Genomic DNA, 16,807 nt, shown 5'->3' on the forward strand with positions numbered 1-16,807 from the left:
GCCAGTACGCCCAGTACCACCCGTTTCCGTTAACTTTTGTCACGGGTTTCATCTGCAGCTTCGCAGTAGATTCGCCGATATCGGTACGCGCTTATTTGCGAATCAATGTGCCCACTCTGTATGGGTAGATAATTTCGCGTGTATTGAAGTAGGATATTAGAAGAGAGTAAATTTTTTGTTGTTAATTTGTTATTAATTAAAATTGAAACTTCATTATTGCCGAACTTCTTATGACTACGCGCCTTTAACAACGCGTTTTCATACAAGAAAAACAACTAAAATAAAATAAATTAGATATAGATATTATTAGTGTGAATACACAGATGCAAAAGTAATTATTTTTATTTCGAAAGATTGTAATACGGAGGTGTCTGTAAATTTTTTAGAGGTCGATTTCTGTGTGATGATGTTGACATTGATCCCATGCGTCTTTCTTGGTCTGGAGTACGGTATCTTAATTGGCATTGTTGTCAATCTTATAGCATTGCTATACTTCTCAGCGAAGCCTTCCGTTCAGACGAAAATTGAACAGGTACAGTGATACTTAATAAAGTGATTAATTAATAAATCCTTTAGTATTAAATTTTAATACTAAAATTTAGTATACTTAGTTAATTTAGTCTTGAAATTATATCACATTTCAACTCGCAAAAATTTTTGAATTTTTTTATTATCAAACAAACTTATACAAATTTTATTTCATTATAACACATCGTTCAATAAGTCCCGAGACTAACCCAGAGATAACGCTAGTAGTACCAAGCTGGCCACGTTTCCCTAGAATGCGAACCTTCACATGAAACGTGTACAAATTTCACGTCGATCGGACCACAAACAGCTGAGTTATTGAGGTTAGAGCAAAGTCACTTTGTAATTTGTTTGAAAAATGGAAAAAAATTTAGTTTCGCGTGTTGATAAAGCATTGTTTTTTAATGGGTAAATTCCATCTAAATCAACGATTTGTCGTTGGTATGCTGAGTTTAAACGTGGTCGTACGGACACAAACGATGCGGAACGTTCGGGTAGGCCATTGGAAGCCGTTTACAAATTACAAAGTGACTTTGCTCTAACCTCAATAACTCAGCTGTTTGTGGTCCGATCGACGTGAAATTTGTACACGTTTCATGTGAAGGTTCGCATTCTAGGGAAACGTGGCCAGCTTGGTACTACTAGCGTTATCTCTGGGTTAGTCTCGGGACTTATTGAACGATGTGTTAAGTATGAAAAAAATAATTTTATTGAGTCACGCTGAAATATTTTTTTATGTTCTAATAAATTCAAAAAATAGTATTTATACATCAGATATGTGATAATTTTAATATCTAGAATTAAGACTTATTTTCTTGATAAGTATATGTAAAAGAGAAAAAATATCTTCAATGAATATTGTTGCGACTCACAAATGGCTCTATTCTCTTTTCGCTTATAATTTCAGTTTAATCCAATTTAATCTATACCATTAGTTTTTAATTGAGAACTTTTAATTATCATCTCCCTTGTTAGACTGATTTGCTGTATTACGTGAAATCAATACAATCCTCGATACTGATACTTTTCCCTTTTCTCAGCCTTTCTGGGATAACACAAATTATCTTTAGTTTTAAAAATGTCTTAAAATTTTTGTTACATATTTTTTATGTAAAGCAAGCGTATTCTACCGAATTATTTGGCATATACTTTTTTTAAATTTACAATACTCCATTCTTGTGTATACTTAAATAGTAGATCTTTTTAAACTGGCAGAGAGCCAGTTCGAAAATATCACTACTGAATGTACGTATTTTCTCAATGATCTCAATGTTTACCTATTATAACGATAATTTGTTATTGGTATAAGAGCCGGCGTAATATTGTTTTCTATTTCTATGTCTCAAATGCAGATCGAAGGGGAAACGGTAATAATCGTCATACCCGAAGAAGCAATAGCTTTTCCAGCGGCAGAGCGCTTACGTGCTAACATAATGAAAATTTCCGGGAATAGTGAATGCAACGTGATACTCGACTGTAAGAATCTGAAGAGGCTTGATGTTACAGTCGCTAAGGTAATGAGATCTCGATGAGCCTGTCAACCTATGTCGACACAAGGCATTTTTTCAAATAGAGTCGAAGAAAAAAACGCGAGAGAACAATGATAATCATCGGACAGTATCGATGACTTGTATTTCTTTAGGCCAGTTTTGTTAACACTAATTCTCCTAAAATCAACCGATTAAAGTAATGAATTGCCAACTGCAAAATTTAAAACTGAACTTAAAATTATATTAATTTGTTTTCCTTTTCCATTTTCTGCAAAGTATCATTTATAATTTTTATCTTTTAATTAATTTTTAAAGTAATCATAATTTTAAAAGTAATCAAATAATTTTATTTGCGGTAAAAAAATCTATAGACTTATGGTTTAAAAAGATTTGTTACTTACACTGAGGGAAAAATTACTAAATATTTATTCGAATAGTACTAATGAAACATTTACTAAATGTAAATATACATTTATTTAGTGCAAGAACCGCTAATTTAATTTAAGTATTATTTTTTGGTTGTAAAGTAATCAAATAATTTTGAAATTGAAAAAATCAAGCTAGGAACGATCAGTTTTAAGTTTAGCAATTCATAAATTTAAACGGTTAATTTTTTTATATAGATTAATTGAAGATTAGTTTTTTATCTTGATTAAAATGAGACGATTAAATTTAATCCTCTTACCCTCAGAGTAGCCATCGAGCACTCTATTTATCATATATTTGGATCATTGGATAAATGATTTAGAATTAGAGAATGCAATAGCATTAGGGAAAAAAAAAAAAAATATATATATATATATTGCTACGTTTATTGAGATATGTAAATAAGAATAATTAAAATTAATATTATATATTTTCAATGTAACTATATAATATAAAATTGTATTATGAACAATTTTATTAAAAAGTTACTTTGATTTTTCAGAGATTACTGTCTAGAAAATTTATGAAAAAATAATATTGAAAAATGCTAAATTACACATAGATCAACTCTTCAACCAGTTGCAGAAATGGATTGAGAATTTATAAAGTCACTTGGGAAAATTATGAAGATTGCAGAATTTAAATATACATTCTACATTAAAATACTTCAACGACGCCCAAAATAATCTATCTGTAAAATCATTTGCATAAGCGCAGTGTAGCTGGAAGGCAGGATCGATTTGATACCGAACCGCGGGGTTTACTCGGCAAATAGCATGTGCACACTGCACGTGGTAACATGCTATTATCATTGTTCTCCAAATTCGTACAATCACGGGTGTTTGAACGTTACAAAGCAAATTTTCCAGCCAGCCGAGAGACACGTGTATGTTTAAAAAAAGTTTCAAAGAATAATATGTCTTTAAATTCCTAGAAAAACGCGCTCGTCGACGCCGGTATCATATTTTCCGCCGTGCAAGCTCATCTCTAATTTCGTACGTGTTTATTATCGCGGTCGCGTATTTCATTTGCACGGGGAGATCAAATTTGCGCACTCTTGCCGCGTTGTGTTGTAATTAACATAAGATCGATCGTCTTGCAGAACATCAAGCTTCTAGGGAGGGACCTTTCAGTACGTGGACAAACAATTGTCTGCAGTAATTGCTGCGAGAACGTGAATGCCACTCTGAAGGCTGTGGCGCCGGAATTGTTAAACATCAAGGAAGATAGACGCTGAAGGGGAAGAGCGTTTCCTTTACATCATCACCAATCTAAATGCGACCGTCTAGGCGTGTACAGATATCATGCGAGACTTTTTAATAAACATAGTTAATTAATTTTTAATAAATATAGTTAATTTAGTAAGCGCGACTGCCAAAGATTGAACCTTGTACGCAACTTCTTTCCTTTCCTGGGAACAACAAAATCGGCGAATCATAAAATTTATTTGCCCATTACACTGACAATGAATAAAAGTTTTTATGTTTAAGTAAATATATTTATTTCAACATAATTTCCTTGATTTAAATAAATATTAGCTAAAGTATGAAATTATTTTTAAACTTTTTAGAGAAATATTTTTTTGAATCATAAGGAAACGATATTAAATTTACTTGAATATAAAAACGTTTTTTCAATATATTTGTAAACAAAACAAGCGATGCGATTGAAAAAAGAAAGAAAATGAATAAATACTCAAACAAGTGTATGCAAGTACGAGAGATTACACTTTTCCTCTTATTTTTATCAGTTCTGAATTGTTAAACATCAAGGAAGATAAACGAGGCGGAAGCGTTTCCCTCGCTCATAAATCTGAATAATGCGACTGTCTAGGTTTATGTAGATACCACGTGCGACTTTTTAATAAATATAATCAATTTAGTAAGCGCGACTGCGAATATTAAACCTTACACGACTTCTTTCCTGGAAACTTCTTGCGCGCTATACTAAAAAAAGTTTTTTTATGATCACGTAAGTATATTTATTTTAATATCAGTTTTTTTCTTATTTAAATAAATATTATAACTTAGAAAATACCTTTTTTAATGAAGAAAATGATATTAAAATAAATAAATTTATTTGAACATAACATTTTTTTTCAGTATATTTATGTACTTGATTACAAAACAAGCATAAAATCGTAGTTTGATCGAAAAAAGAAAGACTCAATAAGTAGACAATATTTTTCAAATATTTTTTTTAAATAAAATTTTAATAAAAAAAACATTAAAAAATATTGTTTGCTCATTGGGGAGAGATTGAAATGTTCCTCTTATTTTCATCACGCAGTCTTGCTGCATTCGTCAATTTTTAAAGTTAATCTATTTTCTTAATATTTCATGGGCGTATTAATATTTTTGGCTTTGTCTTTCGATGTGACGTAGCCAGTCGTGCTACATGCGATCACGTGGAATGCACTTGACGAGTTTGCCTCGCGTTTTGTATCATCGTTTGATTTAAATGTATTTTAGTTATGTCATCATTAAACAGACACTCGTATATTAAATATTAATGTTCCTTCTTTTCAAGCGCACTCTCTCGTGATTACTATACCTTCCCGATCGAACCCCGAATATTATTTTAGTCTGGAGTGCTGAAAAGAAATCTTCTGACGCGGTTTCACGAGAAATTATTAAGTAAACATTTTCTTTGCAGAACGAAACAGGACAAAAGCGCAGAGATACCATCTCCACCGGGTTATACACCCACCGGTTCCCTTTTTCATAGTGTGGAATACATGAGGGAGTCTGACTTCAATTACCTGATAATAAAGAAATCCTGAGACCTGGTTGGAACCCCTGAAGCAAGTGACCATGAACTTGTTCATCCTGTAAACGTGACATTCGCATGCAATTGAGATTCTACTTTGAACGACAATGAGTATATTTGTGTAAATATAATTAAATTGACTCACCGAAAAGTTGTGCGGCGCCGCCATTGTTCACCTGCCGACTGCTCCGCTGCTCCAGACGCTCACTCGCGTGAACACGATCACGCTAGTTAATGTAACGCGATAATTCATACTCCCAGCACTTTGTACGGTACATTCGATTCTTATTGCGTACACGAAGCGCGCGCGAAACGAGTAAGAAACACGCGAAACGCACACGAAACGTACGCGAAACACGATTGTCCCGTCCGTCTTCCCAGTATGTCGAGTGAATGAAGTTGCCGCGTTTCGATGGAAAGGACGCGCCGGCAATTTCACACCGAACGGTTCCCTGCGCGACTACGACGCATATTTGACCGTAGATTAGAATATTGTTAAAAGCCATTTCATAACTATCACGTACTTTTATTGATCCGAATATCTCTCAGAAAGGCATTCGGAGAAAAAGAGAAAGGGAGGAAGAGTGCGAAAATAATATCTTAATAGTCCGTTAATTGAAACCGTCTCGTTCTCTTCATGCAGGATGTTTCGTTCATACGCTCGTTCGTTTTCCTTCTCTCTCCCTCTTTTCCTCATCTCTCTCTCTCTCTCTCTCTTTCTTTCTTCTCGCAATTTTTGAACGAATTTTTGGATTAATGGAGATAATGACGAAATATTCTTTTATAAAATATGTTCATAGACTTACAATCAACGTACGCAATGGAAGGTGACGGCCATGACACAATGTGAAGTTGTTCGCGCGTCATTTCGAATTCTTGCATCCGAGCGCTATCTATCTAATCCATAGATGTAAAAGAACTAGATGCGACACATGCTATGAATTTTCTGTGATGCATACAGAGAATCGAATCTCGGAGAAATAAAAGAACAAAAGAAAACGAAAAAAAGGCGCGAGATATCGGATTCTTTTCCTTTTATTTAAAAAAATTCTTAATTTGAAGCTTTACTAAAGGCTCTTTAGTTTTAATCCAATTCGAGCCGGGTCAATGACGTCACATGCTTTACTTTGAGCTCTGATTGGACGATTCCAGCATATGGCGTCATTAACCCGATTTGGATTGGTTTCCAAACCCACCGCACTCGAAAGCGCTAATAAATGAATTGCAGCTTAAAGGGAATGTTTAAATTTTTCGTGTCAAATCGCATACAACCTACTAAATTATTTTTCTCTTTTTCTTTTTGAAATACATTAATTTCTCAAGTTTTTTTCGATAAAAGATGTTTGCACATCGCGCAAGATTATTATCGATATTTTACTTGCGACTCTCATTTTTAATTTGGTTTCAATTGTAAATTTGCATATCTTTCGTCTCTCAACAACGTGGCGTGCCTCATAATGGCCCCCTTACGTCTATTACCTGCAGGCCACTAGGTGCGCGCACAGGCCATTCATGTTTTCCACGTCCGTGAGTGGTGCACGGACCGAGACTACCGAGAGCGTTTCGCGGCGGCGCCTTCGTCAGCCGGGCATGCGGAGGAGCGCGAAAGCGGAGCGGCGAAAGCGCGCGCGACGCCGTGAGATTTCACCCCCGTTTCCGTCGCCGTTGTCGTCGTCGTCGTCCTCCACCTCGCCTTCGCCTTCTCGTGCCTCCCGGCGAGTCATCATTCTCGCCCGTCACCGTCATCGGTTTTTCGGCGCGGCGGCAGTGGAGTAGAGTCTCGATCGACGATTTCGTCGACGTGACGCGCGTGCGACGCTCCGAATCCGAAATCCGGCGCGCCGACGTTCATCAATAAGCGAGCTCTCGCGTACACTCGCGTGCACGCACGCACGCATTCCGAACGTGCGTTCGAATTCACGCACGCACGCATGCCTGCACTCCTAGTGCTTCGTGATCGTACACTCTTTCGTTCGCTCATTCGTTTGCTGGTTTGCTCGTTCATTCGTTCGTTCGTTCGTTCGGTGCTTTCGCTCGCGATCAAGAATGACGCGTGACGACCACGCACGCACCTGGAGGAGCGTCGTCGAGCAGCGCGACCGCGACGGTTGAAGAAGGTTGAGAATCCAGAGCAGGTCTCTCGCGCGGATTGCCTAGCCAGGACGCCCTGGCGGACGGACAATGGCAATCTCGAGTTGGATGATTTGGGGTAGGAGCCTACGCACCGGCCGTTCCCGTCGAAGTACGTTCAATTTACGTTCAATTACAATTGAAACTCGATCGCGACAATGCGCCCGGCGAATCATATGTCCCCTCTTCCCTCGCATCTCTTGATTTTTCTGATTGCAGGTCGCCAAGACGAGGACAACTGCGTGCAGCTTGACCTGTCAAGAGGTTAGTAACTTAACCTACATGTCCGCGCGGATCGCTCCCTCCCTCGACGCTTTCACCGACAACGTTCGTTTCGAAGAGCTTTCCGTGTATTTATTTACCTTTCACCTGGCGAGCACGGTGTTGCGCAACATTGCTACGTCTTGGCGCCGCCGTGACCGGTTTGCTGCGCGTTCTCGACGGCGAAAAATGCGGATACCTTTCAACGATTTTCAATGATACAGATCTCTTGCCATTCGAAGGATTTGGAACGTATTCATACATTCAATCTGATTTAAAAAGATGGAGAGGATATCTAGGACCAGCCATTTGACTGTACTCTAGACTTTATTATCCTATTCAGCTCAGCCTATATGAGAATATTGCAATCACTTTAACCTCTAGTCCTTTCCTGGCTCAAAAATGTACCATGAGGCATGATCGTTATTCTCTTTTTTTTTTATTATGAACTGTTCATAAATTACAGAAAGAATTGATTTATGTTTCATAGGATTAAAGGAGAACGTCAAGGAGGTCTTAACTAATCTTTGCCAGCGGCACAATGTTCCAATCGTAAAGAAGCTAGCGTATCTCAATGCTATTGTCAAGTTGATTAGCGAAACCGATTTTCAAGATTATGGCTACTCCGCGGAAGATCTGTTCTGTTGGTAAGAATTCATTGACTCAATTACAAAATCTTAGAGTAGCAATTGTCAGTCATTGATCACAAAAATGTTTCTTTTTATAGTTTACGCGTGGCGCTGGTCCACGAGGCGACGCAGGTGCGCGCCGCCGCGCTACGGGCGGTGCGTTACATGCTCAAAAAGGAGCAGGATGTCATCGCGATCAACAAGCTACAGTACCCATACTTCTTGGCGCGCAGCATGGACGTTAATTTGCGTAACGAGATGGAAAGGATACAAGCTCTCCGGCTCGTCAGGAGGATCCTAGTATTAGCCCCTAAGCATTTCAGTTCCGTGCTAGCGAGATCGCTGATCAGTTTAACGAACGGTGGCGTCGAGGAGAGGGATCGCGCATTTAAAGCATTTCTAGCAGTTGTATGCGAGTTAGGCGTCCTGAACTCGAATCTGCTGATAAGCTGCGGCGGCGTCGGCGCGCTTGCCAGGGCTGCGATGACCGGTCAGAGCGCTGCCGCGGTCGAGTCCGTCGTCGGGGTGCTGCTACGACTGCTGAACAATCCCGATACGCGCGGCAGCGTCTCTCTCCTGTGCTTCGCCGCGCCTTACTGCGAACTCCATTCTTTGAGCATGGAGAGAACCAAGGAGGAGCGTGAGCAGAGATTCGCCGCGAGTAAACTGGCTTTGCTGAGCATCCTGCGCTCGTATCCGGGTGTCCTGCATTTTTGCCGATCAGACAATAATTCAGGTCTCAAGGCTATCGCGGATATTTTATACGTGGATCAACTGGAGGTGCGCGGCGCCGTTCTAGAACTGCTCTATGAGCTTCTGGACCTGCCACTGCCCACGTGGACTGACGAGCCAGACGTTGCGCTAGCCGCAGTGGATCCTAGTAGAGCGCGAGACTCGTGGAAGTTGTCGGAAGGTTTTGTTGCCGCCGAGGGAAAATCCATACTGCCATCCTTGTCGTCGCACTGTCCCAACATCACGGAGATACATTCGGCGTTGTTGGTCTACGTTCTTTTGGAGTGCGGCCTACACCGAGCCCTCGCGGAAACTATCGTCACCAGCGACACATTCATTTCGGTGCGCGCGGCAGTACTTCTGGGAGCATTACTGCACCTCGCGCATTCACTCCTACCATCCGAGCTTTGTGACCTTACGCCACCATTGCCTAATCTACTGGAGCACGCGAGTGCCGGTAAACATCAGGCACTAGCGGCAGTCACTATTCTCGAGCGAATGCATACTATGATGCGACGTAGACCGACCCCGGCGAGTCTCTTCCTTGATCGTATTCTCCAAGCGGGCACCTGGCTACGTCCAACTCTGCCACGACGTCAGCGGCCTTCAGGTAGACACTGGCTGCGAATCGGCAGGGAGTCACCAATCACGCCTCTGCTGAAGGATGCGCAAGTACTCAGCTCGAAGGATGCTCTCGCTTGGAACTGGCCAGTGGTGCGAGCGATTCTACGATCGCGTGAAGATGCAACGCGAATCTTACATGACTCCGATCATCGGTTGTTCATGAAACGACTCGTACGTTATTTTAAACCGTCGTGGAATGGCTATAGTAGAGTCGAGCTGGGCACGAACGCAACGTTGGCGCGAGAGGCGACTCTCGCCGGTTGCGATCTATTGAATTGTCTGTTGGAACTGCATGAACCAGAAAGCGCGCGACTACTCAACGAGTTGATCGGGGATATTGCCGAGCAAATCGGCAACATCCGTACCGCCGAGTCCGCGCATGATTGTCTGTTTTCACCGCGTCATATGTCTACCACGTGTTGTCAGAAGTACTTCCTATTTCTCGGTCAGCTGAGTCATTCAGCTAAAGGTACGGTGGTTCTCAAGAGCTTCAATCTGCTGGAGAAGCTACAGGACCTCGCGCTGGCCACTAATCACGACTGCTATGTCAAACTAATCATCTCCAGCTTGGATTATTCCCGAGACGGCCCCAACAGAAAGGTACTCAGCAAGATCATCTCTGAGGCGACGTTATGGAGCACGCGTCTCTACGCCACACAATTCCTACGGTTGATTCTTCGTGCCAGAATGACGGACGCCGTACACTGGGCAATGGCCTTGCTGGCGGATCGATTATCGGACAGTTACACAGCCGTGGCATTGGCCGCTTTGGAGGCGCTACATGAGGCCTGCGACGAAATTGAGTATCTAGAGGCATTGTTGCAGCAAGGTGGACAGTCACGCGACTGGGACAAATGGCTGCAACACCTGGGCGACAAGGGTTATCTGTTGAAGATTCGACTGTACTCTCTTGAGCAGGGTTTCGCGAGTCTCACCGCACCTTCCGAAGAATTAGAGAAGTGGATCGGCCCCGGCGGTTTCGCCGAGCGATACGTGGGCCTTATAGAAGGAGAGATACATGATGCATTGACATGTCGTCAACGCGACGAGACCGGGAGCTACCAGAGAAGACACTCGAGCGATGTCGTGATAATGCCGCGAGACATCTACGTGCCCCCGCATCTGATCGGCCAGTTGGCACAGCACGATCATGGGATGCAATTATTGTTACGCCGCAACGTGATACAACGTTTCGCCCGAGTGTTACAACGATTCAAATCGGAGTTTGGCGGTCGCGACTCGGAGTGCAACTCGCGATGTACCAGAGCGAGTCGTCTCGCTGCTATGGCAGCAGCAACAGCAGCTTCCGCTGCTGCCGACGATATCTGCATCATGTCAGAGGAGTCCGGCACAGATGAAGCTGTGGAGCAGTGTAGTCGCCTCGAAACCATCCCCGATTATGAAACAGTGGAAATTGAGGTTCGTGACACGGCGAGTCAACCGCGAACGGACTCGCTGATGGAGATCCGTCGCAAGACCAGCATGGACGACTCTAGGCACACTACTCCGGAGCGAAGTTGGAGACTGGAGACCGAGTCATCGCGTGACGATCACTTTGCCGGTCCAAACGGCGGCATTCTCAAAGTCAAATCGGCTCTTTGGGCTCTCGGTCACGCGGGCACGTCTGTTGCGGGTGTTGAGCACCTAAATCACCTGGGTATCATCGAGATGATTACGTCCATGGCGGAAACATGTCCGTATTATTCGGTACGCGCTACCGCAATGTACGCGCTCAGCTTGCTCGGTACTACGCGAGCTGGAGCCGACATTCTGGTGAACTTTAACTGGCCGTGCGTCAGGCATCGACGCGGTGATAATTGGCCCGTAGTCCCACCCTCAAGCAGGTATCCTATGCCAAGCCCAATTCCCGTGCAGCGGCATCATCGTAGTCTCAGCGACGGCAAACCAGAACTGCTTGAGCCAATTGTGCGTCGCACTAGGAATAGATCCGAAAGCGCGGCTACAGATCTCGAAGCGCGACGATACTTCCTTTTGTAAGTAAACCGATTAAAGACGAAAATACATATTGAAAGAAGATTAAAACCATTTTGAATTTGAAAATGAGTTTTTTAAATAAAAATTTAATTGTTGAAATATTATAGCTTACGGATTGTTTAACTTTGTTTTACAATTTAAATTTAAAGAAAAAGATGGATTTGAATATATTTTGATCTATGTATCGTTCTGCGTTTTAATATTAATTTTGTGTTTTATTTTTCAGAGAGAGAGGCGAAACTCCAAGTCCTGTTTCAAGTATTCAAAGACTAAGCCAACAAGATGCTGAAGGATATGCGCGACTACGTAGTTTACAACGCCATCGCAGGCCGAGTTATTCTCAAAGTAGTTTAGAAGTATGTAAAAAATTACATGTACACTTTTAAACATAATTCAGCGGAATCTTTAAACAACATAACAATCGAGTCCTTTTCTTTACAGATGTATAGCTTAGACGGCCGTCTTTCACTGCAAAGTTTGTCAGAGTACGATTCGTCCCGCAGCTGGATTGCGGAAAATGCGGTTCTTACACCGACGCCACCTCCTCCGGAAGACGATAATGAGAATTCGTTCTACATGGGTGTCTGCTTGCCGAGAAGGTTACTCACGATCTTCCCCGAACCTCCTCAGCCGTCCCAACCAACCATTCTCGAAGATAGCATCAGGTCCGAGTTGGAGACAACGGAGATCGATGAAGAATCCAGTTCGGAGTGCGACGCCGATACCGAACATTGTCGTACGTGTCTCGTTTGTTATCACGGCAAGAGTGGTAAGGACACTGGTTCGGAACAGGATATGAAATTGCGAAGGTATCGAAAACATGATCTTTTGATAGATTACACATATGATAAAAATAAAGATAAATATAATATAATAAAATATAAAATTGTTCATTGACGCATTAAAATTAGAAATTTGAAATTATAGTTCTTAATTTAAACTAGAATAAAATACTTTTTTGTTAATGACATTTATAAAGATAAATGATAAAAATTTATGATGTACGTTATGTGTAATTCGATCGTGTTTGTATAGAGAAATACTTAGACACACTCAACGACTTGCAAATCCAGTATGGTATCGTCACAGTCGTCAATCGTTACTTAGACTGAGGCAGCGGTATCCAGAAAAATTTCAGGTATTGTATTTTTTATTTCAGCAATGTTTTAGCATATAAGAGTGTCCTTTACATATGTTCACTTTTTTTGCAGGATACCTGTTTGTTTTCGGACGTATCCGCTCGTCTTGGCAGCGGTACGTACAGAATGCCAGCGCGACGATTTCTGCAAGAACTGTTTCTGGATTCTCCATTCGATGCGGTAAGTTCTCTCTGATTCACGCTTCTATGTGCCGACTCTCGCGTAATCGTATGACTCAAGTAACTGTCAGCGTTTACGTCAACATTATTTTATAGTTAGTGCAACACGTAATCGGTCGAAGAAATCGTTAAAAATAAAAGCTCGTTGAAGTATAATCATGCGAAGAATTCATTTCTAAATTTATCATTAATGTGACAATATTTATGAGTTAATAACTATATACAAGCTGTTTATTATCGGCTTTTTATCCGCCCTCTAAATTCGTTACTTACATAAATATTATTTACTTAAAAAATTTTAAATACGCATTCCACTTAGCATGAGTACTTTTTTTTTTTATTGTAAAATAATTTCTGACTTTATAGCTCTACGTCGAACCAATCAACATTCTGAAGATAGCAATCGGCACAGAGGAGAATCCCCTGCAATCACCTGTTCCTAGCTCCGAGGCTAGCCCTCGGCAGCAATCTGTAAGTCCTGTGGAGGGCAAGATTAACGGAAGACTTACTCTGACTGAGATACAAACGGCGCAATTGGCATCGGTCGCCGAGGAAAATTCCTCGACCGGTGGCGGTGGCGGAGGCGGCGGCAGTGGTGGCAACGAATCGTGCAACGCGGGGCATCAATGTAAGAAGAAGCCCCCGGAGATCGTGCGTCCGTCGCAAGAGCGGCGCACCGACGAGAAGATCATAGCCGAAATCTTGAAACCGGAAGAGCGAATACGTTTGTCAAAGAATTCCGATAGGTCGTTAAAAGTATCAGGTACAAACACTGCCATCAGCCTTGATTCGTAGTTTTTCAAATTCTTGATCACGACTGCGCGCGTGTGCGTACGTGCGTGTATGCATATGCATATGCATGTCGTGCGTACGTCATATGCTGTGTGTACATATTTTGTATTAAAATGATAATGATATATAAAAGTAATAAATTACACACAACATATATACATACATTCACACACTGCCGGAAATTAGACGTACCCTTACGCGTATTTCAATGTTTCCTATTTCTTGTACACCTCTACACATAATTATTCATTAACCTTAGGATTACACACGCTTTCAAATACACTGGGTCTCGTTGAGACTTACCGAATACTTTCGCCACACAAGACTGTTAAAACTGCAGATTTCTGAACGAATGCTTTTGCCAAGAGGATGCTAGAAGATTTTAGATTATAAAATCAAAATTTAATCTGCTTGCTGAATTGTAAAATACAAACGTTTCAGGAAAAATGTTTGAGTGATAGTAAAGAATTGGAAACTTGCCAGGTCTCGCAGGCTTTATGTGTGTAGTCCGCGGGTTGATAACCGGTTAATTCGTATTTTATATCTATATTGTACACCACATTGTAATCTGTCGCATCATTTTTTTTAATGTCGACTTTTTTTCTTTGCGAAGATGCGACGAAACCGTTGTTAGTTTTATACTTACTATTATAATTTCATTTCTATTTATACGCATTAATTTATGTATTATGTATACGATGAAAAAAAAGATGGAAAAAAAGGAGCAGAATGTGTGAAATATCAACAAACGTTTACGTATCTCACACGGAAAACCTTTTTTCCCCTCCAGCTTATCACGTCCCTGATATCTTCGATGTCTGCTCAAGGCACCGCGTCGTCGATGACGCTACCGCTCTGAAATCAAGAAATCCGCCGCGCCGTTAGTCGGCGCAGCGATCGTCGTCACGAATCCCTGCTCCGAATGTCACCGATCATTCGCGTCATTGCGCATCGTCCATAATTATTTATCGAGAGGACAAAACTACACAAGTTCGCCAGCGCGCAGTAATCCGTAAACGATGACGATGACGGCGAGTTCGAAGCAAGGCTCCAAGCGGTCGAAGTGGGCCCTAGACTTTGCGCACAGGTGCGTAACCTAATCGGCGCAATTTTGGAGTCCCGGTACACGTGTCGACTTAAACGTATTTCAATCGCGTCGACGTTGCACAGGCACTCGTATATTAAATATTAACGTCCCTTCTTTGCAGCTGCACCTTCTCGCGATCACTGTACCTTCTCGATCGAATCGATATTATTTAGCTTCAATTATAGTACGCCGCTGAAAAGAACGGAAGTTCGCCTTTTGGCGCAGTTTCACGAAAGATTATCAAGTAAACATTTTCTTTGCAGAACGAAACAGGACAAAAGCGTGGAGATACCGTCTCCGCCAGGATATACACCCACCGGTTCCCTCTTTCACAATGTGGAATACATGAGAGAGTCCGACTCCAATCACCTGATAATAAAGAAATCTTGGGATCTGGCGTTGGGACCTCTGAAGCAAGTGCCCATGAATCTGTTCATCCTGTACATGGCCGGTAGCTCCGTCTCGATATTCCCCATCATGATGGTCGGTATGCTTATCATCAAGCCAGTCAAAGCGCTGTTCACCCTTCAACAAAGTGAGTTGATCTAAAATTGTCAGGCGTAAACGCCTCGATAGCTGCTCTATATAAATCATATGCTTCCTCTGTGCCTCAGCGTTCAAAGTGATCGAAGGTACGCACGCGTGTGGACAAAAGTTCGTGTACTTCCTAGGACAGTTAGTGAATATCGCGTTAGCTCTGTACAAGTGTCAGTCGATGGGCTTGCTGCCGACGCACGCGTCCGACTGGCTGGCGTTTGTCGAGCCCCAGACGAGAGTGGAGTACTCCGGTGGGGGTTTCATGTACATTTGATGCAAAAAGATCGGTCAGGCGGCATTGTAAGTATTCGGCATACGCGCCCACGTGAATTATAGCTAAATTATACTCTACAAGGACATGCGTGTCATGCATTTAAATATTGTTTATTAAAATAAAATTATGAAAAAATAAGAGTGGCTTGTCTTTGTACATTGCATCGAGTGCATGTATATATATACAGGTATATCGTCGTTTCCTCGAGAGATATAGCTAAGTGTTACATTGTATATCGATAATGGCATATGCAATCCATCTTCTAGTTCTGGAAGAAATTCGGGAAAGATACGCGCCGTGATTATGCTATTTCTTTTTATTCTCTTCTAGAAAATCAAGTACTCGCTGATACAGTTTCGCCGGTTCATCTACTCGTGGCACCTGTGGCAAAAATCAATCAGTTTCAAAATGTTGCAAAGTACTTATCAGAAATTTTCCAGGTAGTACGAAACATTGCAGCAATGTTGTAACATTCCTGTGTTATTGCTTCATAGTCCCAGGTTTACAACATCGTACACTCTACGTAATTTTTAATTCAGAGTAATTTAAAGAGGAGAATGTACGAATAACAGAACAAAATTTAAATGTTGTTTACTTAAAGGAAATTTGTTTTTGTCACATACTAATCCAATCAAAGTTGCAAGAAATCTCTTATCTTATCGAGTGTCCATACCTCATAATTTTGGGCTATGTATATTCCGGCGTATACCCCAATGCTTAGACTGACCTGCAGATCATTAAAATGTTACGACTCCAAACTTGGAGATTACGAGAATTCTATGTGTTTACATACCAGAAATCGGATCATGTTGAGGGTTCTCAAAGCAGACTTATTTAACCCGACAATCTCGTCCGCTGACACTCGCGAAATACCGCTGAACACTCGAAGCTGAGATAGAAATGCACCGAGGTATATATACGCTCGAACGTCCAGCATAAAATACGCGCGATCGTGATATGAAACACAGCTGTGCACAGCTGATCAGATTCGTTGGTTATTTTCTCATGACAGGAAGTACGCAGTCTGGTTAGCTTTGTCACTAGGTCTAGTTATTTCTACTGCTCGTTTAACCAGGAGAGAGGCAGCGCGCGATTTCTTTTTTAACTTATATATGAAATTTTAAATTTTTACTTTTTTTCTTATTATTTTAATATTTTATAAATTTTTTACTTTAATATTTATTAATGACAAAGATTGAATAATATATTCGATTG

General features: G+C 41.3%; 5 protein-coding genes across 23 annotated transcripts in view; 3 read left to right on the top strand and 2 right to left on the bottom strand.

Annotated features, from left to right (window-relative positions):
• The window catches only part of LOC105204868 (sodium-independent sulfate anion transporter), a 63,775-nt gene extending 59,842 nt beyond the window's left edge, over positions 1-3,933 (top strand). For all 17 annotated transcript variants that reach the window (XM_011174182.3, XM_011174120.3, XM_011174179.3 and 14 more), the window contains 3 exons: positions 387-532; positions 1,881-2,042; positions 3,547-3,933. In XM_011174182.3, the coding sequence (XP_011172484.1) occupies positions 387-532; positions 1,881-2,042; positions 3,547-3,681 (443 nt within the window). In that variant the 3' untranslated portion in view covers positions 3,682-3,933. The remainder of the gene's footprint in view (positions 1-386; positions 533-1,880; positions 2,043-3,546) is intronic.
• LOC105204861 (trissin receptor) overlaps positions 1-6,650 on the bottom strand; it is a 74,195-nt gene extending 67,545 nt beyond the window's left edge. The window contains exons 1-2 of the mRNA XM_039447087.1: positions 5,359-6,650; positions 5,206-5,272 (exon numbers count right to left, since the gene is read on the bottom strand). The gene's annotated coding sequence lies outside the window, so the exon portion shown is untranslated. The remainder of the gene's footprint in view (positions 1-5,205; positions 5,273-5,358) is intronic.
• Positions 6,651-6,781: 131 nt separating this feature from the next.
• Positions 6,782-14,763, top strand: LOC105204839 (rapamycin-insensitive companion of mTOR). Of its 3 annotated transcripts, none has more exons than XM_039447079.1 (10): positions 6,782-7,455; positions 7,563-7,607; positions 8,095-8,251; positions 8,332-11,583; positions 11,811-11,940; positions 12,026-12,393; positions 12,620-12,722; positions 12,796-12,903; positions 13,269-13,665; positions 14,522-14,763. In XM_039447079.1, the coding sequence occupies exons 1-10, from the start codon at positions 7,395-7,397 to the stop codon at positions 14,551-14,553; spliced, it is 4,653 nt and encodes a 1,550-aa protein (XP_039303013.1). In that variant the 5' UTR covers positions 6,782-7,394; the 3' UTR covers positions 14,554-14,763. The 3 variants fall into 3 exon arrangements, with proteins under 3 accessions (XP_039303013.1, XP_039303012.1, XP_025989643.2); XM_039447078.1 differs by having other exon boundaries at positions 14,485-14,625; XM_026133858.2 differs by lacking the exon at positions 14,522-14,763 and having other exon boundaries at positions 6,783-7,455; positions 13,269-14,453.
• On the top strand, positions 14,568-15,732 carry LOC105204847 (ER membrane protein complex subunit 4). Its single transcript, XM_011174087.3, has 3 exons — positions 14,568-14,781; positions 15,045-15,316; positions 15,396-15,732. Exons 1-3 carry the CDS (start codon positions 14,714-14,716, stop codon positions 15,590-15,592), a joined length of 537 nt encoding a protein of 178 aa, XP_011172389.1. The 5' UTR covers positions 14,568-14,713; the 3' UTR covers positions 15,593-15,732.
• On the bottom strand, positions 15,687-16,700 carry LOC105204856. Its single transcript, XM_026133859.2, has 3 exons — positions 16,386-16,700; positions 16,266-16,319; positions 15,687-15,973 (listed from the first exon to the last, which is right to left on the bottom strand). The coding sequence occupies exons 1-3, from the start codon at positions 16,527-16,529 to the stop codon at positions 15,899-15,901; spliced, it is 273 nt and encodes a 90-aa protein (XP_025989644.1). The 5' UTR covers positions 16,530-16,700; the 3' UTR covers positions 15,687-15,898.
• Between the last annotated feature and the right edge of the window lie 107 nt (positions 16,701-16,807).

The sequence above is a fragment of the Solenopsis invicta genome, chromosome 3, assembly GCF_016802725.1.
Source record: "Solenopsis invicta isolate M01_SB chromosome 3, UNIL_Sinv_3.0, whole genome shotgun sequence".
NCBI classification, from domain to species: Eukaryota; Metazoa; Arthropoda; class Insecta; order Hymenoptera; family Formicidae; genus Solenopsis; species Solenopsis invicta.